The sequence below is a fragment of the Lepidochelys olivacea genome, assembly GCF_965140295.1.
Source record: "Lepidochelys olivacea isolate rLepOli2 genome assembly, chromosome: 8".
Taxonomy (NCBI): Eukaryota; Metazoa; Chordata; order Testudines; family Cheloniidae; genus Lepidochelys; species Lepidochelys olivacea.
In genome coordinates, this window is record NC_140418.1 from 21,975,898 (window position 1) to 21,998,689 (window position 22,792).

General features: G+C 53.2%; 1 protein-coding gene across 3 annotated transcripts in view; it reads left to right on the top strand.

The window, feature by feature from the left end:
- The window catches only part of AFAP1L1 (actin filament associated protein 1 like 1), a 57,865-nt gene that overhangs the window by 16,195 nt on the left and 18,878 nt on the right, over window positions 1-22,792 (top strand). For 2 of the 3 annotated variants that reach the window (XM_084637018.1, XM_084637016.1), the window contains exons 2-6: window positions 18,002-18,130; window positions 19,875-19,958; window positions 20,598-20,695; window positions 21,104-21,230; window positions 22,488-22,586. In XM_084637018.1, coding sequence (XP_084493144.1) covers window positions 18,002-18,130; window positions 19,875-19,958; window positions 20,598-20,695; window positions 21,104-21,230; window positions 22,488-22,586 — 537 coding nt within the window. The remainder of the gene's footprint in view (window positions 1-18,001; window positions 18,131-19,874; window positions 19,959-20,597; window positions 20,696-21,103; window positions 21,231-22,487; window positions 22,587-22,792) is intronic. The other variant, XM_084637017.1, reaches the window with a different exon arrangement.

Sequence of the window (22,792 nt, forward strand, 5' to 3'; positions counted from 1 at the left end):
TTAGAGACTAACAAATTTATTTGAGCGTAAGCTTTCGTGAGCTACAGCTCACTTCACATGACTCTTCTCTGGGGAGCTGTCCAGGTGCACACTAAAGATCTAAGGGCACTTCCCAAACCAGTAGGGAAGAACCATGGTGTCCTGACCTACCTTCCTGGCTGTAATAAACCAGGCTCACGAGTTTGATGTGAGCTACAGTTGAAGTGGCCAGAACAGCCAAACCCAGGCATGGTGTGACAGGCGGGGGTCTGGGAGTTAGGAGAACCGGCTTCTAGTGTGAAGAATCCCCTATGGGCCCGCAGGCTGTCTGTTTAGGACTAGCCTTGATGCAGAGTGGATGGGAATAATTTATCTGATGAAGCTGGCCACATTTCACTGAATAAATGATAAGCAAATGAATCTTGCATTATCAGAGCTGCTCTCTGTGCATTACTCTATCCAGGCAGCTGAGCAATTCCAGCAGGGGTGAGTTTTCACCTTTGTAAAAGTGAAATGTAGCAGGCTAATTCCCTTTCCCCTGGTCTTCCCCAATTTTCACTCCCTTCCATGGCTGTCCCTGGGCTCCCTGGCTATTTATGGCTTTCCAAGGGTCAGTAGCACTATAAATGTTTCTGTTTATTGCTGGTTTGTTTGCTGCTCTAAACAGCCCTCCACTGGCAGCTGCATTGTCTTGGGGCCCTGCCTACAGCAACGGGAAGTGTGTATTTTATTTTAGCTACAAACAATGGTCATCATTTTCCCCCATTCACTCTCCCACTCCTGGCCTTCACCTGTGATCGGAAGGAAATGCTTGTAAATGTCCAGCCAGAGGAAGGAAGGGACAGGACGTCAGGGCTTCAGCAGCTCAGTGATTCTAGTGCTGCAGACCTGGGGATGGGAGTCCAAGCACAGAGAAGATACAGGGGGTTCCAGAGATGCTTTCTCATCAACTTTCATTACAGCTCTTCCCTGGCCAATCAGGCTTGGGAGGGGGCACCATGCCCACCTGTCCTACATGGGGGCAGGCGAGGGCCTCTATATCCTGCTTGTGACCTCCGGGCAGGATTAGAACCAAGGTGAAAGGCCAGTGCATTAACCCAGTGAGACTCCTAGCCACCGGCTTGGACCTGTCCTTGTAAGTGGCTGGGCCTTATCGCATAGTAGTTTCACCAGCCCGTGTGTATGGATCAATGCCACGAGTCCAGCCACTGCCCTTTCCAAGTGAAACAAACCTCCCTGAGGCTCCGCTGGTTGGGAAACTGCTGCAAAAGCTCTTCTGTGCCCTGCTCTTTGCAGGTTGGATGGGAGTGCGCCTAGCAGCAGCACCGCGGAGGAGGGCCAGCAGCTGCTAACTGCTACCAAACAATGCCTTTATGGCACAGCAATGTGGGAATGTCCCCCGTCCCCCTGAGGAAATAGCGGTGCTCCAAAGATAGAGCTCTCTGCACTGAAGAAACAAAACAGAAGAGGAGGTACACCCACGATGGCAGGACTGGTCAAGTCTCTCCCTTCTGCACAGGAGGATAGAAACAACCCTCCCCCCCGCCCCCCGAAGGGGTTGGGCTGACTGCACAGCCAGCAGGGAAGCCAGCGCATCTGCTTTCTGGTGGGGTATTTTTGGCATTCAAGAAAGCGAAGGGCTGATAGCACTGGCCAGAGCCAGGCATGGTGTGGGCAGACCAGTGCTGTCCCACCTCACTGGCTCTGCCAATGCATCTCAGTCCTGACCTCTGCTACTCCAGGCTTGGGCTTCCCACAACAGCTCAGCTGAGTCACTTCCGCTTCCCCACTATGGCAGTCAGTGCCAGCACCAAACCAGCTGCTTCCACAACTCCCTATCTCCAACAAACTAAAAATCCCTCCCTCCCTTTTCCAAATCCCAAAAGCAGTGGCTGGAAACCAGCTCCCTCTTGGGGAAGGTCCAGGATACCAAGGGAGGGACCAGGCTGCCCCTGCCCTAGAAAGGCCTCTGTCACTATTCCATCCTAGACTCACCTACTTCCAGGGGCCTCTCAGCCCCGCAGGGCTCCAGGTAACTAAGTCTGGGGTTAAAAACAAGCAGTTGCGAGTTAGTGAAGTCCCTGAAGAAACAAACAGGTGAGAGCCATTCATTAAAGCCAGATAAGGGCAGGAAGCCCCCTAGAGATGCCTCATCAGCTAGGCTACTTCTCTGTGGTGAGGGCGTGGGGTCTCCTGTTGGTTGCATTCACCTGCTCAGACCCTCTGGCCAGCTTTGATGTGGAGTTCAGTTTCCCCTCTGGGGAGCAGGAAGGCCCTTTTGATGTCTCAGTTGCTGTTTCTGTTCCAGGGCTCTGTGGTTTCACGGTTGCGGCTGATCGAGCCCCTGAGGCCAGAATTGTTTGTTTGACACAAATGCTTTCGAGGGAGAACACGAGACGCCCAGCCACTCGGAACATTAAACCCCCCAAAACACCAGGCCATTTGGAAGGCCTTGCACAGCCCCTGCCTCGGTGCTCTGGTTCCTGGGGGGGCCTCTGCTCTGAGTCTTCAATTTCTTGGGCAAAGAGAAATCTCAGAGAAGTAGATTTGCTTATGTCATTTCTTTAATATCCATGAGGGAGTGCAATCAGGACTGGGGTACCGACCTCCAGGGGGCACTGAACTGCTTGCCACTTGGCTATATATATATATATTGCTCTGCTCTCGATTGTCCAGCTCTTTTGCTTGCTCTGCTGGTTTTTTGGGTTTTTTTGGGGGGGGGGGGAGGAAGGGGGGTGAAAATCTCTTCTGCCCTGCTGGCAAAACAGCTAAGACCACTTCTGACTGTGATCTACTAATCAGAAAGATTCCTGGATTCCTTTTCCTGGTCTATCACTGGTCTGCTGTGTGACCGTGAGAAACTCATGTGATTGATCTATGCCTCGGTTGCCCCATCTGCAAAATCAGTGTAAAAATACTTGCCTACTTTGACAGGGTTGTAGAAGGATTAATTAATGTCTGTACAGAGCTTTGGCTCCTATGATGGATGGTGCTAAAGAAGGGCAAACTATTACAATCTATTTTACGAAGGTAGATCTCTGCTAACTGGTTGTATTTGTCTTGGAAGTTGTTTCCATCCTGCCATTGAGTCATTTGCCTCCGGGTGACAATCTAGTCACTTGGGCTTCAGTGCTGGGAGGTGGGACTCTGAACTATGCTAATGGAAAGTCCATTTCTCCTGACCCGGCATAGTTTCTTCTTCCCTCTACTCCTTCCAGTGCTCCAAGTCTTACCGGCTGGAGAGGACTTGTCCATGGCTGAACAGAGCACTTGTACAGTGCTGAGTGAAGCAGAGCAATATTGTGGGAGCCTACCTAGGGTTTATACTATGCTCAGATACAAACTGATGAGCAACTATGAGAGCAGAAGGGAACCCATTAAAGGGAACAGGGTTTGGAGGTGTGTGTGGGGTGAAGTGAATGGCTGCCTGGGTTTCCTCAGCATTAATAGAGCTGTGTGGGTCAGTGCTGGTGTCTTCCAGAAACGGGGGAGGGAAAGGGTTTGAGTGCTTTCCACGGGGCCTGGCCAGCAGACACAAAATTCACAAAATGATAGAAGCCTCATTTCTTGAGCTATTTTAGATGGGAGAACACAGTACAGGGAGCAATCCTGCATTGTTGGGAGGGGAGATGCAAGGCACACCTAATGTCTCAGATTTCCCTGCCTTAACTGGGACTTTCCTTGATGCATCTTCCCTTTAGCAGGGTGCCATATACTACCCCATTGCCCCCAGCCCCCTGTATCGTGGCTGTACCCTCTTGAAGAGTAGGAAGGTCCTGACATTTCCCTGCTACCATGCACCACCCCATTGTAAATGAGAAGGTGAGGGTGAAGATGGGACTCCCCACTGTCAGTGGAGGTTGGTTACCTGCCTAGCACCCCAAACTCTAGCAAAAGCTGCTGGCAAAATGGGGGTGGGGGAGAGCCCCTTGAGAACCAAGCCTCAGACAGTCTCCTCTCTCATTTCCTGCAGCCACCACATTAACCTTATCTGGGCTGGGAGCCTAACGAGCTCGGAAATTAATTCCTTCCCCTCCTCCCCTCCCCCAGGGCAGACTCAGCTCAGCGACTCGCATGCCCCCAGCTGGGATCACAGGCCTCTTTGATTGGCTTTTCCCCCCTTCAATTTGTATTTTGGTGTGCGTTTAACAAGGGAGACAGGCGGGGACAGCCAAGGGGAAAACAAAGGAGCCCTCAGTGCCGGTCCGGATCCTAGCTTCATGCACCCCAACTCCAGAGCCATCCGTCAAGGCAGTACTGGATGAGCTCACCAGCTTGCAATGCTGCGTTACAAGCCTCCCTTATCAGGGCTCTCGCCTCTTCTGCAGACGCTGCTTGGAGTTTGTGTGCACACTGGGGTCTCCTGACCCTTCCCCGTCACCCCCTCATACCACATTGCGCCTGCTTTGGGCAAGCGGCTGGTCTATTAATAGTCCCATTCACCCTCTGCCAGTCTGACCCCCTCGGGCAGGAGCTGGTGGCTGTGACTCAGGCTGGCAAGAGGCCAGGGCCTAGCCTGCACCACAGACTGAGGTCTAGTGCCCGGTATGGGTGGCTAGTCTGGGCACGGCAGGGAGGGGTGTGCAAGGTTTAGGACAAAGGTCCCACTTGTTAGAATAGCCCTGTTTGCATGGGAGGAGGGCGTTTCTTAGTGCCCTCGGGCATTGCTTTTTTCTTAACCGCCAAGGCCAAGGTCGGCTTTAGAAGTATGGCTATAGGGGACATACGGGTTGTTCTGCAGTAGGGCAGCCCAGAGGAGTTGATGCTCCTGGACTGCATTGTTCCCTTTCCCTAAGCCTGGTTTTGCCCCAGCCGGTGGTGGAATGTGGAGATGACGTGGGCTCGTTTGGGTGATTTTTAACTTCGCTCGTCAATGTCACTTTAGCTGAGTGAACCGCTAATAACTAAAGGTGGCTGAGGGTAGAGGTATTGGGCAACTGAGTGTCCCTTTTATTTCAGAAACCCTGTTAACGTACAGAGCGAATGACTGGGTCAGTGACTGGGAGGAGGGATTGAGAAGTGGAAGGGGAGAGAACTATAGTGGAGGCTGCCAGGTAGGTGGGGTCTTGACAGCAAACTTCCCATCCATGTGGGGGAGTGGGAGGGTGTGTGTGGATGACACGCTCCCTATGCTGGCTGGACTGAATTTCCCTGTCTGCTGCCGGAGCCTATCAACAAGGCTCCTGGGTCAGCTATGTGCCAAAAGACAAGTAGGCACAATAGACTGAGGATCCCAGAGACTTCATTCAACCCTTGTGCCCCACCAGCTTGTCACCCCTCCTGAGCTATGGAGGAATGACACCCCCCCCACACACCCCAAAGGGGTGATTTGCTTTCTTGGCCCGTGGAGCATCCTTGTGTTTCTGGGTGGTGGTGGTGGTGGTGGTGGTTTTTGCTGCGGTTTGTTGGTCCAGTGTCCTGAGGGGATATTCCAGTGTAGACCTCAAGGGGTTGTGAAGAGAGATTGTCCCACTGGGAGGCACCCCACCCCCACCCCGCACCACAGGTTCCTGGAGAATGAGGACAATGAAAGGTTGATTAGGTGGCAGCTGAGCACTGTCCCAGCCCGTTAAACTATCTGACCTCATTCACCCCTCCCCCAGCTTCTGCGCTTGAAGAAATCCATTTATTTTGTTGGTGGTGTCTGGAGCCTGGGTTGCCAACCCTCCAGGATTAAAGATTGACCTTTCATTAAAGATTAATGTCATATGATGAAACCTCCAGGAATACGTCCAACCAAAATGGGCAACCCTAACCTCAAGCACACTGGGCCCTGTGGCTCTGGAGCCGTTAGCAGGGGAGGGGGTTTCCTGCAGTAGCTTGACACTCTTTAAGCAGGCTGGTCCCGTGTCTCTGTTCTTTCCCACTCAAGAGTTCAGCTGTGTTTATAGTCCACAGGAGCCCTGGTCTCTCTCAACCAAGTGTTACACACCACCTTCTCCCACCACAGACCACCTGGGTGGGGCCTGCTCCCAAGCCTTGCTTAAGCTTTCCGGAGAGGGGTGGAGATCTGATTCCTAGCCCCTCATGGTCTGGAGCCCAGCGATAGAGCAGGGCGTCTGCAAACCCCCTGCATGGAGATTGGTGGAGAGAGAGGCACTGACAAATCCATCTCCACCAAGGTGCTAAGGGGTTAATGTCTAGCTTGGCTCTGGTGAGGGAGAAGGAAACAGAAGGTTTGTGGAGATAGAAGTGCATCAGCTGAGGAGGCAGGAAGAGGCTTGTGAGGGCCGTATCCTGCCTGCATCCTGGACAGGCAGTGACCTGGATTAGAAACCTGCCCGCAGAAACCAGAGCTGTCAGGGCTTCAGGTCCAGCCAGAGTAGGGTGACCAGATGTCCCAATTTTATAGGGACAGTCCCGATTTTTGGGTCTTTTTCTTATATAGGCTTCTATTACCCCACCCCCACCCCCGTCCTGATTTTTCACATTTTGCTGTCTGGTCACCTTCAGCCAGAGGAGAGGTGGGGAGAGAGTAGGGGGAACCTGAGTGTGGCTGGGCCCATCTCTACCAGATTCAGAGTCCACATCAGCTCTAGGCCTGCAGAATCACCACCCCAAAGTGAACAAAACTCAAGTCCGGCCCCCCAAAACCAGACGTTGAAAATGTTGGGTTCTTGTCTTTGGTTCGTAGCCTTTAGAGTTCCTGTTTTCCGGCTGCTCTCTGCAATCCTGAGGGCTAGACGTGGGCTCACTTTTAAAAAGAAAGCCAAGATTCTCACAGTCCTCTGGCACCATGAGCTGGGGCTCTGAGAAACCCCCCAAACATTGAGAGACAATCGGAAGAGTTGGCAAAGCTGGACCTCAGCTGTATTCTCTCCAGCTTGGCCAGGACTGCCTGCTTAGCATTGCTGCTCCCCACAGCCATGGACCAGCCTAGCTTAGTGCCAGCTCCCAGGGGGCTGCCGCATGCAACTACAAGCTCCCGCTTCTGCAGAAGCCACAAGCATGATCATGGAACTAGACAGCTTCTGGCTCTCAGTCCATTTATCAAAGCAGCCGTGTTTCAAGGCTGGTGAACCCATCAGTCACGGACAGAGACTCCATCTGAGACCAGAGCATCTTTGGAAATAAATCTGGAAGAAGCCAGTGTCTCTCGCCAGGTCTGGGAGTAGCAGCCGGACGGGTACTTCTACAGGGTCCCTCCCTCTTGAGCTGGGCCAGCACTGCCCCCTGCTTACTGCTCAGTTCTCCATCCTTCCTCCGTAGCAGAGCCTCGCCCGGAGGGAGACATAACCTGCCTGAGCTGAGCTGGAGACACCCCCGCCCAGCAGCTGAACAATGACGAGCTCACAAGGCCCCATCTACATCTCCTGGGGCACAAAGGGGTTGGAACAACCCCTGGTGGAATTCCCCCCCACCCATGCAGAGCTGCTCCATCTGATCCTGCGCCATCTCCCTCCAGCGCTGGAAATGGCAGAGGGGTGTGCTGGGGGCAGGCGTGCGAGTGGCCAGAGCACCTACAGCCCACCGTGTACGGCGGCCATAAGGGAGAGCTGTGCTGTGGCCCCCAGTTCAGCCTGGAGCCTGAGCTGCTCGGGGTGGCTTAAAGCCAGCTTCGCCCTACCTTGCCTCAGCTGAACTCCTGAGAAACCAGCCTGGACTCTGTCCACAAGCGCTTAGACACTGGCATCCCTTTGAGCTCCGTTGAAATGCAGCTGCCTCTGGGATGGAAGGTGGCAGGTGCCATCAGCCATAAAGCAACACCACACCAAGTGAAGGAGAATCTTGTCTTGAAGCTGCATAGCAAAGCCGTTTTCCCATAGAAGCTGCAGGGAGAATTTAGGGACCATAGACCGCTGTCTGAATTGGCATTTGGACAGGACGTGGGCTTTTCCCCCAACTATTGCAAGATGCCCACACGGTCTTTAATGAACATTAGCAATCGGGGACCCGTCTTTTCCAATGCCTTATGCAGCACAGCACCCCCTGGCACCATGCGGGAGCATTGCCTTGATACTCACCCCGTAGGAGGCGGAGCACCCCCACTGAGCTCCTCTTGGAGCTGCTTGCTCCTTTCAGGACCTCCTTAACACAGATGGCAAGATGTTGCAGCAGGTCTCGCTGCCAGTCCTGTTTAAAAACAACACCAAATCCCCCCAGGCCAGGTGGCTCACCAGGCTTCCATTTCGAATGGCAACGAGAGGCCTGTGTGGTTTGGGGATTGCTGTGCAGGCATCCCAATCTAGGGGGTGGCACCCTCCCCTCGAGTGCCAGATTGCTCACCTCCCACACGCCGTGGAACTGAAGCTCTTTGTTCTGGGGGGCTGTTGCATGCACATGCTGCATATCTCGACCGTCCGCCCCGCTCCATTCGTCAGCACATTAGAATCCTCCTGTGGTCAGCCCCAGGAACTTGCCTCCCACCACTCTGGCTGCGGAGACCTGGAGCCTGCTGTGAACCGCAATGGGCTCTGATTTTGCTGACCCGCAGTTCGTGCACATCTCAGAACAGGGTCTGGCTGATGTTTGTACTGGTACAGGATCGTCTTGGCAACCCCTGCAGCAATGGGGTTCACTGCGCATTCCTCTGGCCCCCTGAACTGGGATTCACTAATCTCTGCCTTCCAAATTTGCTGGTAGCCCTGGAATGAGGGGAGGGACGTCCTGGATCCCTTCAGAGCCTGACTTCAGGTTGGCACCCACCACTGGTGCACTCAATACACTCTTGCCTCATATGGTGACCAGCTGGCAGGGATTATTATTGGGTCTCCAGGACCCATGATGAAATCAAAGGAGAACTTGGGCTTGGGTATAGTTTTGTTCTTGTCCTATTCCCTCTTCCGACCTCCCACAAGCAAGACAAGAACTGGGTGTGCCGGGGAGGATAACAGCAGCTGACAAACTCATCCCACCAGTGGCAGATTAGTTCAGGGGTATCTTGTTGCTGTGCTGATGACACACACTGATTCCCTGAAGGCAGTGGGGGAAGGGATGGGCTGAAGGTAGTTTGGAGAGAGAGAAGGTTCCCACAACGGGGCAGGGTCCCAGGTGGAGGGCTTGCTGAGCTGTATGAAATCAGCAGAGAGCTCTTCTTGACTTGGGAATGCTGCTTTCTACCTCCGAGCAAGCTGCAGTGACTGGGGCATGCAAGTCCTTTCTCCCCTCCCCCTCCTCCTCCTCCTCCGTGCTTTCCCCCAGGGGATCTTGGCTCATGCTGGGCCTGGTTCATTGGTTTCTTTTCACTGCCTATTCTTTACCATCTGGGTAACTGTGGTGCAAGGAGGTCCTATGACTTACACTAACATCAACACAGAGATGAGTGGCTGGCTCAACTGCAATTCTCCCACTGGGTCCTCAGCCTTTCCCTCCCTAGCCCACACTTTCCTGTCCTCCCAGATTTGCTGGCAACAGGTGATTGCTCAGACATGCCTAAAGAAAGACTCTATCTCTGGCTTCTGATGTTTCTTCCCTTTGCTGTTCTATAATGGCAGGTTTTTCCTGTCCCTGGTGTTCTCTGCATCTGACTTGCCTTCTGCTCTCAAAGAGCTGCCTTTTTTTTTTTTTTTAAAGTGTTGAAGTCTCTGCTGTGCCATAACTAGCGATGGGCAAACCTTAAAGGTTAGTTTTAGATCGAAGCTAGCCCCCAGAAGTTCAGGTGCATTTCCAGACCTCCTCAGAATCTCCTGAGTCTGCAAAATTGGGCTGTAGATCTTGTGTGATGCTTGCACATGAGAGATCCAGCGAGATGCTGCTTCCATTTGGACCAGCAGTACCACAAGGACGGCCCAGTCACGCAGCACTTTTGGACTTGGTCCCGCTAGGACCTGGGACAGCGTGAAAATGAAAAATAACGAAACAAAGTAGAGGGGCAAACGTTAACTCTCAGCAGCTTCGTTCAGGCTGTGTGATGTTTGTGGCCTGTCTGGATCTTATCCGCCCCAGCTCTCACGTCCCTAATCCGACAAGCCTAAACCTGCACTCCCTATGCAGGCCAAACCCCTGGATGGTAGCTCTGTGCTGGGGAGGAGAAGCCAGTCCACTCAGCCTCAGGGATACTCGGAGAAGCGCTATGAAAGCTGCAGAGTGTGTTTTTGTAGTATATATGGTTGGTTAGGGTATTGTCTGCCGTGGGGTGCACGGAGATGGGAACTTGCGTAAGGAATTGGGTTAACAGGTATGTGGTGGACACCTGCTTATTGGAATGTAGCTCGCTATATAGATTCCTAGATCCACTTTCCCCACCTTCACCCCCACATAACTCAGCACATTGTCTGAGCCCCTCCAAGCCTCTCCAACCAGAAATAACAATGTAGGAAAGAGCGGGAAAGCTAAGTTGAAGAAATGACTCTTGCATTCAGTTGTGGAAGTGGTTAGTTCTGTGGTCATTCTTATAGTTTGTGGCCATAGTCCAAGTGCAGTCTGCCTCCTGGACTAATCTGAGGGTCAACAGGTTCACGGTTCCAGCGGACCATTACTGCCATTGGAGGCCGAGGCCATGGGCAGAGAGGCAATCTCTTGGGTAGTTGGGCCAATTCCATGGAGAGCTTTGGATAACAGAACAGAGACCTGGAATTGGGCTCTGTATTCGATGGGGAGCCAGTGCCGGGAGCAAGTTCATGCCAGTCTGTATTGCGAAGCAGACAGGCTGCCATGTTTTGTTCCAGCTGGAATCTCTTTTGGGACCCAGTGCTTTGTTCCTAGCTATGAATTTCAATAATCAAGCAGAAGTCATGAGTGCATAGATCAAGGTAGCCAGGCCTGTGTCTTCTAGGAGGGGTTGCAATCTTCTCATCGGGTACAGACAGAAGTGGGCCCGTTTCACCACATGGTTATTTGGGTATCCAGTAGCACTGGGCAATGTAGTGATTTGCCAGGCTGAGGGCAGATGCCCTCAAAAGAAGGGGATGTTGTAGGCTTGCTATCAGTAAGATTTAAAGGTGCAGGGTTAGCTGGCACTTTTTCACACATTCGACGGGTACTTCTACACCCCCAGTGAAAGTGTGATTGTAGCACAGGTAGGCATTGACACCAGCATGGGCATCTAGCTAGTACAACCGACAGGAGTAGTGTAGATGTGGTGGTACAGGCTTCAGCATGGGCTCACAACCTGAGTATTTACCTCAGGTCCCCGGCGAGCCTGTACTCCTACTTGCTGTCCTGTGCTGCTGCATTTTCCCCGCTATTGCTATCGGTGTTAGCTAGATTGAGGGCTATGCCTGTCTGCGCTAGTCGCGCCTTCGTTTGCTGGGCTGACAGACCCAAACGCCTGATGGAGACAGGGCAGAGTCGTCCTCTGTCTCCACTAGACCATGTTACTAACAGCGTCGCCTTTAAAACCTAGCCAAGACAAACCTAGAGTGGAGGCAAGTTCTGTGGAGCAGTTTCAGTTTGTGTTTTGATCTAGCTAGTATCCTCCCCACGCCCTCCAATATTGCCTAGGATCCACTTTAGCCAGCTGTTCTTCACGCAGCTGCTGACTTGGGCCAGGCATGGAGAAAACTAGGCCATGGTGTAGTTCCCATTTGACACACAGACTATAGAGCTGAGAGTCTTCTGTGTGCTGATGGCACTTGAGTCTATGCTGCATTGTCAGCTCTCCTGGAGGCCTCCTGTAGGTATTCAAGAATACTGTGAGCCCTTTGGGGCAGGGGTTGTCTGCCTGTACGGTAGGTGACGCAATGGGGCTCCACACTGGCTGGGACCATTAGGCTCTATGGCAGGGGTGGGCAAACTTTTTGGCCCGAGGGCCACATTGGGGTGCAAAACTGTATGGAGGGCCAGGTAGGGAAGGCTGTGCCCCAGCCCCCTATCCACCCCTCCCACTTCCTGCCCCCTGACTACCCCCCTCAGAACCCCTGACCCATCCAACCGCCCCCCGGGACCCCACCACCTATCCAGACCCCCTCTGCTCCCTGTCCCCTGACTGCCCCGCCCCTATCCAACTGTCCCCTGACTGCCCCCCCAGCCTCCTTACCATGACACTCAGAGCAGCATGCCCTGCATGAGTGCACAGCCCCGCCGCCCAGAGCGCTGCCTGCGTGACTGCGTAGCTGCAGGGGAGGGGGGGACAGCAGGGGACAGCATCCCAGGCCAGGAGCTCAGGGGCCGGGCAGGATGGTCCTGCAGGCCAGGCCCGCGGGCCATAGTTTGCCCACCTCTGCTCTATGGTAATATGGGTGATAAATAATAGACAAGGGCACTGTATTATATGCCAATCAGAAGTTGAGGAATGCCCTGCTGAGCCATTTGAATAGTGATCTGATAGGCCAGTGTTCCCGAGTGAGCTCTGCAGGTGGCCAGCTGTCTCCTGCCTGTGACACAAGGTCTGAAGAGTCTGTATGTGTGTGTGTTTGCACAGTAAACACTGTCCAAGAGGTGTCTGGACAGGAGAGCAGCCGCTCTCTGGATGACAAAGGGTGCTCTGCACAACGTCAACCCCACCCTTCAGCCCCTCTTATCTCTCTCCCTCCCTGCTCTGTAGCAGCAGCTTGATTTTTAGCACCTCTGACGATACCAGCTGGCTTTTGCTGCATTCCACGCAGGGGTGTGAAAAGCTGCAGGAGCCCAGAGGCGGCTTGAGGGGTCTCTGGCCAGCTGGCCTTGTTGAAGCAGAAGCCACAAAGCAAAAGGGGCTCCTAAACCAGTTTAAAACGACATCAATCATGTGTAACTCTTTGAAGCAGCCCCTCTCTGCATTGAAGTCAGAAGGCTCAGAATGCTAGGCCTGCAAGGTCCTCAGGAAGCTCTGATTTCAAAACATCCCATGTTCCCATGCTCTTCCTCTGAAACTGGCTTCCAGCACCCAAGAGCTACCCTAAAATACCAGTGATGTGTCCATGCCCCACGGGGGGAAAAAAAAAATATAAGGAACGTAATTCCCAAATTTTCAGGGAGGGGGATTATTTAAAAAACCCTGATAGGAATTGAAGTTCAGGTCAAGGAATAGGAGGAAATAACGTTTTTGACACCATCCTTATTGGCAGCTGGGTGTCAGGTTAAGACCTGCTCAGTCTCAAGGCTTGGGCGGTGTCTACACTGCCACTTTCAGCGCGAAAACTTTAGTCATTCAGGGGTGTGATAAAACACCCCCCTGAGCAGCAAAAGTTTTAGCACTGAGAAGCACCATTATAGACAATGTTTTATTGCCAGGAGCTGCGCTGCCGGCGAGAAAGCTACCACCCCTCCCTCGGGGTGGCTATCTTTTTATACCCAGGAGAGCTCTCCCCCGGCGATAAAGTGTGACTACACTGCACACATGATATGGGCAGTGTAGACACTCCCTTAGCCCTGGCCTACACTACAAGTTTAGGTCAACTTTAGCAGCATTAGATCGATTTAACCCTGTACCCGTCCACACAACAAAGCCATTTTTGTCGACTTAATGAGCTCTTAAAATCTGTTTCTGTACTCCTCCCCAACGAGGGGATTAGCACTGAAATCGACATTGCCGGGTCGAATTTGGCTTAGTGTGGACGCAATTAGACAGTGTGGGCTTCCGGGAACAATCCCGCAGTGCTCTATTGTGACCGCTCTGGACAGTGCTCTCAATTCAGAGGCACTGGCCAGGTAGACAGGAAAAGCCCCAGGAACTTTTGAATCTCATTTCCTGTTTGGCCAGGTGAGCTCATCAGCACAGGTGACCGTACAGATCTCATCAGCAGAGGTGACCATGGAGACCCAGAATCGCAAAAGAGCTCTAGTGTGGACCGAACGGAAGGTACTGGATCTGATCGCTGTATGGGGAGACGAATCCGTGCTATCAGAACTCCATTCCAAAAGACGGAAGTCCAAAATATTTTTAAAAAATCTCCAAGGGCATGAAGGACAGAGGCTATCACAGGGACCCGCAGCAGTGCCGTGTGAAACTTAAGGAGCTCAGGCAAGCCTACCAAAAAACCCAAGAGGCAAACGCCCGCTCGGGGTCAGAGCCCTAGACACGCCGCTTCTATGATGAGCTGCATGCAATTCTAGGGGGTGCCCCTACAACTACCCCACACCTGTACGTGGACTCCTGCAAGGGAGTCTCGGGCAACAGGGATGAGGATTTTGGGGACAAGAAATATGATAGCGCACACCAGAGAAGCGGAGAAACCGTTCTCCCGGACAGCCAGGAACTGTTTATCACCCTGGAGCCAGTACCCTTCCAACCTGGGCTCCTGGACCTTCAAGGCAAAGAAGGCACCTCTGTGAGTGTACCTTTATAAATATAATACACGGTTTAAAAGCAAGCATGTTTAATGATTTGCCCTGAAGACTTGGAATGCATTTGCAGCCAGTACAGCTACTGGAAAAGTCTGTTAACATGTCTGGGGATGGAGCGGAAATCCTCCAGGGACATCTCAATGAAGCTGTCCTGGATCTACTCCCAAAGTCTTTGCAAAAGATTTCTGGGGAGGGCAGCCTTATTGCATCCTCCATGGTAGGACACTTTACCATGGTAGGCCAGTAGCACATAGTCTGGAATCATTGCATAAGAAAGCATGGCAGCATGTGGTCCCGGTGTTTGCTGGCATTCAAGCAACATCCATTCTTTATCTCTCTGTGTTATCCTCAGGAGAGTGATATCATTCATGGTCACCTGGTTGAAATAGGGGAATTTTATTAAGGGGACATTCAGAGGTGGCCGTTCCTGCTGGGCTGTTTGCCTGCGGCTGAAAAGAAATCATCCCTGCTGTTAGCCATGTGGTGGGGGGAGGGGTGAAGCGATCATCCCAGAGAATTGGGTGTGTGTGGAGGTTCGTTGGGTTTGTGCTGCATGTTAACCCGAAAACATCAGCCCCTCCTTTTTAAATGGCCAATGTGTCTTTTTCAATTTTACCATCCCCTTTTTTTCCTCACGCAGCTGCAAATGTTTCAACGCTGCCACTAGCATCTCCGTCCCAGAGGCTAGCACAGATAAGAAGGCGAAAAAAATGCACTCGCGATGAAATGTTCTCTGAGCTCATGCAGTCCACCCAAACTGAAAGCCCAGCAGAATGCGTGGAGGCAGACAATGGCAGAGTCCAGGAAAGCACAAAGTGAACACGAGGACAGGTGGTGGGAGCTACAGGAGGGTGGCAGGATCAAGAGGAAAGGTGGCGAGATGCAATGCTGAGGCTACTGGGGGATCAAACTGATATGCTCTGGCGTATGGTTGAGATTCAGGAAAGGCATGGATGGCTACTGAAGCGCCTGTGTAACCAACCGCCCTCCTCCCCAAGTTCCATAGCCTCCTCACCCAGACACCCAAGAACATTAGGGGGGCCCTCCAGGCACCCAACCACTCCACCCCAGAGGACTGCCCAAGCAACAGGAGGCTGGCATTCAACAAGTTTTGAAGTGCAGTGTGGCCTTGTCCTTCCCTTCTCTCCCACCCCTCCCATGCTACTTTGGCAATTATCCCCCATTTGTATGACGAATTAATAAAGAATGCATAAATTTGCAATAACAATGACTCTATTGCCTCTGCAAGTGGTGATCGAAGCGGGGAGGGGAGGGCAGTTGGCTTACAGGAAAGTAGAGTGAACCAAGGGGGCAGGTTTTCATCAAGAAGAAACCAACAGAACTGTCACACCGTAGCCTGGTCAGCCATGAAACTGGTTTTCAAAGCTTCTCTGATGCGCAGCGTGCCCTGCTGTGCTCTTCTAACCACCCTGGTGTCTGGCTGCGTGTAATCAGCGGCCAGGTGATTTGCCTCAACTTCCCACCCCGCCATAAACATCTCCCCCTTACTCTCACAGATATTGTGGAGCACACAGCAAGCAGTAATAACAATGGGAATATTGGTTTCACGGAGGTCTAACCGAGTCAGTAAACTGCACCAGCGCACTTTTAAACGTCCAAATGCACATTCTACCACCATTCTGCACTTGCTCAGCCTATAGTTGAACAGCTCCTGACTACTGTCCAGGGTGTCTGTGTATGGCTTCATGAGCCATGGCATTAAGGGGTAGGCTGTGTCTCCAAGGATAACTACAGGCATTTCAACATCCCCAAAGGTTATTTTCTGGTCTGGAAAGTAAGTCCCTTGCTGCAGCTGTTCATACAGACCAGAGTTCCTGAAGATGAGAGCATCATGTACCTTTCCCAGCCATCCCACGTTGATGTTGGTGAAACGTCCCTCGTGATCCACCAGTGCTTGCAGCACCATTGAAAAGTACCCCTTTCGGTTTATGTACTGGCTGCCTTAGTAGTCTGGTCCCAAGATAGAGATATGCGTTCCGTCTGTTGCCCCACCACAGTTGGGGAATCCCATTGCAGCAAAGCCATCCACTATGACCCGCACATTTCCCAGAGTCACTAACCTTGATAGCAGCAGCTCAGTGATTGCGTTGGCTACTTGGATCACAGCAGCCCCCACAGTAGATTTGCCCACTCCACATTGATTCCCGACTGACCGGTAGCTGTCTGGCGTTGCAAGCTTCCAGAGGGCTATCGCCACTCACTTGTGAACTGTGAGGGCTGCTCTCATCTTGGTATTCTTGCGCTTCAGGGCAGGGGAAAGCAAGTCACAAAGTTCCATAAAAGTGCCCTTACGCATGCAAAAGTTTTGCAACCACTGGGAATCATCCCAGACCCGCAACACTATCCGGTCTCACCAGTCTGTGCTTGTTTCACGGGCCAAGTATCAGCGTTCCATGGGATGAGCCTGCCCCATTGCCACCAGGATGACCAAATTGTCGGGGCCTGTGCTTTGAGAGAAGTCTGTGTCCATGTCCTCATCGCTTTCGTCACCATGCTGCCATCACCTCCTCACCTGCTTTTGCAGGTTCTGGTTCCGCATATACCGCATGATAATGCGCGAGGTGTTTACAAGGCTCATAATTGCTGCAGTGATCTGAGCGGGCTCCATGCTTGCCGTGGTATGGCATCTGCAGGAGAGCAGAGTGGCAGCGGAAGCAGTTGTTCAGTGACGATGGTTTGCAGACCTACTGCATCATCTGCTGCCAGGACACAACAGCTGAGCGGACTGCACGCTTGCTGTGTTATGACGAGACAAGAGCAGCCAAGCAGAGTTGCAGCAGAAGTGGCCCTGCAAGACCACCAGGAGAGCAGAGTGGCAATGGAAGCAGTGGTTCGATGACTACGCTTAGCAGTCCTACTGCACCATCCGCTGAAAGCAGTATGGCGGCCGCACAGTAAAAAGGCGCGAAACGATTGTCTGCCATTGCTTTTGTGGAGGGAGAGGCGATTGATGACCATGTACCCAAAACCACCCGTGACAATGTTTTTGCCCCATCAGGCATCGGGAGCTTAACCCAGAATTCCAATTGGCAGCAGAGACTGCGGGAACTGTGGGATAGCTACCCACAGTGCAACGTTCCAAAAGTCGAAGCTAGCCTCAGTACTGTGGACGCACACCGCCGACTTAACGCACTTAGTGCATTAGTGTGGGGGGGGGCACACAATTGACTGACTGTATAAAATCGCTTTCTAAAAAATCAACTTCTATAAATTTGACCTAATTTCGTAGTGTAGACGTACTCTTAGAGTCTCTGCTCGCCCATCTTCCCCTTTGCTCTTCACCTGCAGTTGCCTCTGCTTGTACATGCGCAATATGTTTTTAGTTCTGGGTTAAGTGCATTTAGTTTACCAGAGACTATTTATCTGACGTCCCCTTTGGCCCCAAACCTCAGGGAGTCTGAAAAATGGACCCTGGCTTCAAATCAATATGTAAATGACCCCCGAGAGGGGTTTTTTTTTTTTATAGAGGGCATCCAAAAGCAGGGAGCAGGGTCCCCTGCCTGCAGGCGAGGATCAGATGACCTGACAGTGTGGGTGCCCTCCTGTGGGACCAGCCGGAAATGGAGTTATTGAGTCTCCAGCTCCCTCGTAGGCTCTGCTGTAGCTCTGTCCAAACACTCAGTAGGTGGTGGTGTGTGTTTTGTTATTTGTATCACCGTAGCACCTAGGAGCCCCAATCACGGACCAGGGCCCCATCGTGCTAGGCACTGTACAAACTCAAAACACAGAGTCCCTGCCCCAAGCTGCTTTTTCCCCTCCAGCCTCTGTAGTAGCCCAAACCCCTCAGCCTGGATCATCTTGTTCTCTCCTCCCCCAACTGGCTCCCTGACTCCTGTTCTCTCTGCTGCTTTCCCAGTGCTGGACCAGCTCCTCCCGGAGCTCAGCTTGCTGCTCAAGTTGCTGGATCATGAATACCTGAGCGCTACCACCATGGAGAAGAAACTGGCCGTCTCTACTATCCTGCAGAAGCTGCAGCCCCCTGCAGGTCAGTAAGCGCTCCTTGCCCCTACTCTACCCACCCTCAGCTTCTTCTCCCCCCACTTCTCTCCAGGACTGCCCTGAGGTTTAACTGGCTTTACAAAGGAGGCTCTGCCCCTGACTCAGAGCCGGGGGGCAGTGTCATACCTCCAGCCTGCACAGCCTCAGCGCAGGCCTGCTCTATGCAGTGCACTTGCTGTTACAGCATTACGTTTTGGAGGATGCCCTGGATGGAAAAGCCTGGTTCTAAATTAGACTAGATGTCAGAACCCCTCTTGGTGCTTTGGGGTAAAGCCTGCCTGTAGGCAGCTCCCAGGCCCTCGCTCCTGCAGCCTATCTCCGTCCTGGGGGATTCACAGATCTGTCCGTGGAGCTGGGGAGGAGAAAAGCTTGTCTCAGCCAAGGACTGTCCATGGCAAACAGACATTGCGATCTCCTGGCTGGGGACAGAGGGAGGTTGTAGTTCAGGACTAGACTCCTCTGCAGCAGCGAGGTAATTTGGAGCAGCCGTAGAAACTGCCTTTTCCTTCACCCAGTGCAGTGAATACAAAATGGGGATGCAGAAGACTGAGGTGAGGCATGAATGAACTAGCATTGGCTCTCCTCTAGCTCATCAGGCAGAGCATCCAGCCAGGAAGGTGGAGCGCCCAGCCCTTGGATCTCTCCCTAGAGAGTCATTTATTGCTTGGCTGCATATCAGGCCCCTTTATTGATGAGGCGCATGACTCCCTCTGGTGGTTTTTTTGTGCAAAGAAAGAGTCCTCCAGTTGACCTTGAGTAGCAGAGATACCGGCCTTAAACAATAGCTGGCAAGATCCTGCTGCTCTACCCTTTTGACTTATTCATGCCTTCTGGGTACCGACGAGCTCTCTGTATTTATTATGACTTCACCTGCCGTGCGATGGGAGCTGTAGGTGCTCTGGGACGGAAAGTTCTCTGGTTTCGGTGCGACGGGTCTCCGTATCCTCGGCTGAAGCGCTTGCTCATGTCGGCCTTTGGCGCCTTTGGCCTTCGCAAACCCTGGCAGATCCCTGCCGCAGCAGGGCCCCCATGAGACCTCTTTTCCCCTTTCCCCAGCTGTCGGGCACCCGAGTTACACAGCAGGTGTACGTCAGGCCGCCTGGCACGCCGCTGCACGCTGACACCGGCAGCTCCTGTGCAAACAGGCCCAGCCCAGGGAAGGGAATTGTTGTGACTGGGCTGGAATTGCTCTGCATTTCCTGTGGAAACGCTCATTCCCACCGGCCTTCCTGCCGGCAGTTTCTGCTGAGGGGGGATTTCCATGGAAATCCCAACAGGCCTCACACCTGGAGGGCCGCCTCCTCCCCATGGCAGAGTGAAAATTATCCCTGTGGGACCCTCTGAAATGATCTTCAGTGGGATGGGGAGTTCTAGATTTTTCCCCCTCTGCTTCCTTATCCTTGCTCTGTGTCGTTCTGTGCACTCCCAATCCTCTGCCAGCCACCTCCCTGCTGCTCTCCCCTCCCTCGGGCTGCTGTCCTTGGGAACCAGGTGCCCTCGTGAGGGGTGCCTCACATGAGCATGCACAGTCTGATTAGCCTGGCTGGGTGCCCCTATGGCTGCGGTGGTCTCTTGGGTTACAACTCCTGGGGAGCTGGGCATGTGCCCATTTGATGAGTGGGGTCCAACAAAGAGATCTCTGTGCTGGCCATGCCATCCTGCCCTGCCCCTGCAGTCAGAAGTTGACTTTGCTCCTCCCCAACAGCGGTAATGTCTTTTCTCCTTCCCAGGGAAGGCTCTGGACTACATGTACGCCAACACAGCAGCCCTGCAGAACAGCACCAGCTTCGTGGAGTCCCTCTTTGAAGAGTTTGGTACGTACAGCTCAGCCAGCTCATCACTGGTCTGGAGACCCCCTTCCACACCTCGCTGGCCATGTAGCTGAACTGCTGTGACTTTCTAGCTATCGCTCCAGCCTACAAGGCTGAGAGCTCAACTCCCACAACCCCAGGCAGAGGGCTGACTCCCTCAGCACTGGGAGTGAAGCCCCATCCTTTACTCAAGGGCTCTAGCCCCTCTTTGTTGGCTGCCCAGGTGATCACTCCCAAGGCAGGGATGGAAAGAGCAGGATGTAACCTTGGTGTAGTGGGAACATTCACAGCACCAATAAAATCAGATCCGCTGCCCAAAGCGGGGTGTGACCCCATTGCTGTCACACTGGTCTAGGCAGTTCCTTCACCCCTCTCCCCAATATCTAGCTCACTTTGGGGCACCCAAATACGAACTCGCCTATAGAAACCCCAAAACTTGTTCCGCTTGGGAAGATGATGATGTGGTGTGAAGTGGACTATAAATGACATTCTTGTGACAACAAGCTAATTCTGGTGTGGGCTAGAGGTGGTCAGTGTATGTAGCACTGAGGAAGAGAAAGGCCTTCCTTGAAGGTCTGTCTGGGGAGCCCTGTCCCTGGCATCATAGCTTGGCTTAGCATCCCTTCTCTAACCCCCCTCCAGACTGTGACCTGCGGGATCTCCAGGATATGCAGGAGGACGATGGGGACACCAGCGAGGGCATTGGCTTGGAGCTCACAAGGAGCCATCCATCTAAAAATGTGAGTCCAGCAGCCCCAAAATCTCCATCCCCACAGGTCATTGGGCCCTGTCACAGTCATGTGGTAGTGAAAGGACAAGAATTGGAAGCAATTGGATTGGAACGTGACTATGGCAGTGGATCTGGGCTCCTGGGTGGCTGGGCTGGGGCTTCTCAAGCCACAGTCCCTGTCTGCTCTGAGTGGGTGGAAGCAGACAGCAAAAGGGGGAGGGGCTGGGCTCTGGGTTTGATAACCTCTTGGACAGGGAGAGGCACCCACAGATCCAGGAGGATGGGGAGGAGATTTGTTACCCTTCTCTTGCCGTTTTGGGAACAGCTCTTATTGATGGCCCCTTGGACATCCTGTAACTCAGCCCCGTCCCGCTCCTTCACTCTAATTGACACTGGTCTCTCTCTGTCTCCTTTGTAGGCTCCTAGGGACCCTCCTCCACCGCTTCCCACAACCCCCCCACCTGAAGATTACTACGAGGAGGCCCTACCTCTGGGTCCAGGCAAGGCCCCCGAGTACATCACCTCCCGCAGTGAGTCCAACCCTGGTAAACAGGAAGCACCTGTGGGGAGGGGACTGGAGAACACCCAGCGGGCTGGCCCCTGGCATGTCTGTACAGTGGCTCTGCAGCTCCCATGCCAGCCTATCAAAACAAGGGGCCCTCGCCAGAGTCCCACAGGGGGCAGCCCTCACTGGCTTGTCTTGGGGAAGGCAATGACCTGGGGTGGGGGCAATGGCACTCCTGTCCCTGCTGCCTTCCAATCCTCATGTGGTGGTGGTACCAGGGGCTGTTTGCACCCACCCCTCTGGAAACGCCTCAGTCAGGGCTGAGTGACCAGGAACGTTGAGATCCTGAGGCAAGACAGTCTCTCCCACAGCTGGCTTAGGGCAGGGAGAGGGGGTGGCTAAGGGGCAGAGGGTTCAGTGGGAGCTGGCTTTGATCTGCGTCAAGTCCTGATCTCTCTGAGGCTTTTGGAATGAACAAAGCCCCAGTCCTGGCTCCTGCTGTGTGCAGAGAGAGTGAAGGGGATCTTCCACCCAGTAGCAACACCTGCCAGGCCCTTCGGGGGTGATGTTACTGGGCTCGCAAGGAGGTACTGTCCAGGGCCTGATATGGGGCAGCTGCCCTGAGCTCCCTTGGGCCGGAGCGCCAACACTCCCCAAGGGAAGGAAGAAACCAAGAGGTTTCCCCAAAGTGGGAGGTTTTGCTTGGTCTTCTCAGCTGTAGGATATAGCCCCTCAAACGCTCCCTCATCTCCTGGCTGCTGAGCTCCATGCCTGTGTGAAGGGCAGCCTGAGGGGAAGGGGACAGAGCGCTCCCAGACCCTGTATGTGAAGGGGGAGTGAGTGCTGAGCCTCCCCGGGAGTGGCTGCGACCTTGGAGGAATGTCAGGAAAGGAGTGGGGTGCTTTTCCCAAACCATGTCACTTGGCAGCTGGTCTCCTTCCTCCTGTGGGTGGAGCTTTCCGGTGGCTCCTGGAGAGCTGGCAGAGGAAGGGAGGGAGGCTTTCTGCTGCTGAGGCTTTTTCAGCTTAGCCTGTGGACAAAGTCCCTCCCCTTATGCCACCACTTCGTGCTTCTATCCAGCTATAACTGCACCCATGTCTAATCCATTACACTTGGCCTTGCTGCGCAGCTCATGTTGGCAACCGTGAGAGCTCCAAGCAGTGGCATGACTTGCTTCAGTGCAGCCTTCTGATGGGTCCTGTCACCAGTGTCTGTGCCATGCATGTGCCGCATTAATATCCTAGCCCCTATGCAGGGGTCTCCATCACAAATTTCACCCCCTTTGCTCTCATTGCAGATAGCTCCAGTCCCCCCAACTCAATCGAGGATGGCTACTATGAGGATGCCGACAGCAACTACCCTGTTACCAGGATGAATGGGGAGCAGAAAAACTCCTGTAGGTACCAGGGCAAAGACTCTTCAAGACAGGTGCCTAACCAGGGGGAAAGAGCCAAAGGGGATGAGCCATCAGCCTGATGGATGGGGGTGGGGAATCCTACACAGAGCCAAAGAGTACCTAAGCGTCTGCTTGGACCACAGCCCTGTGGTAACCATCAGTGGTAGTTCTGTGGCCTTCAAGGCAGGAATCGCTCTAGGTGTCGC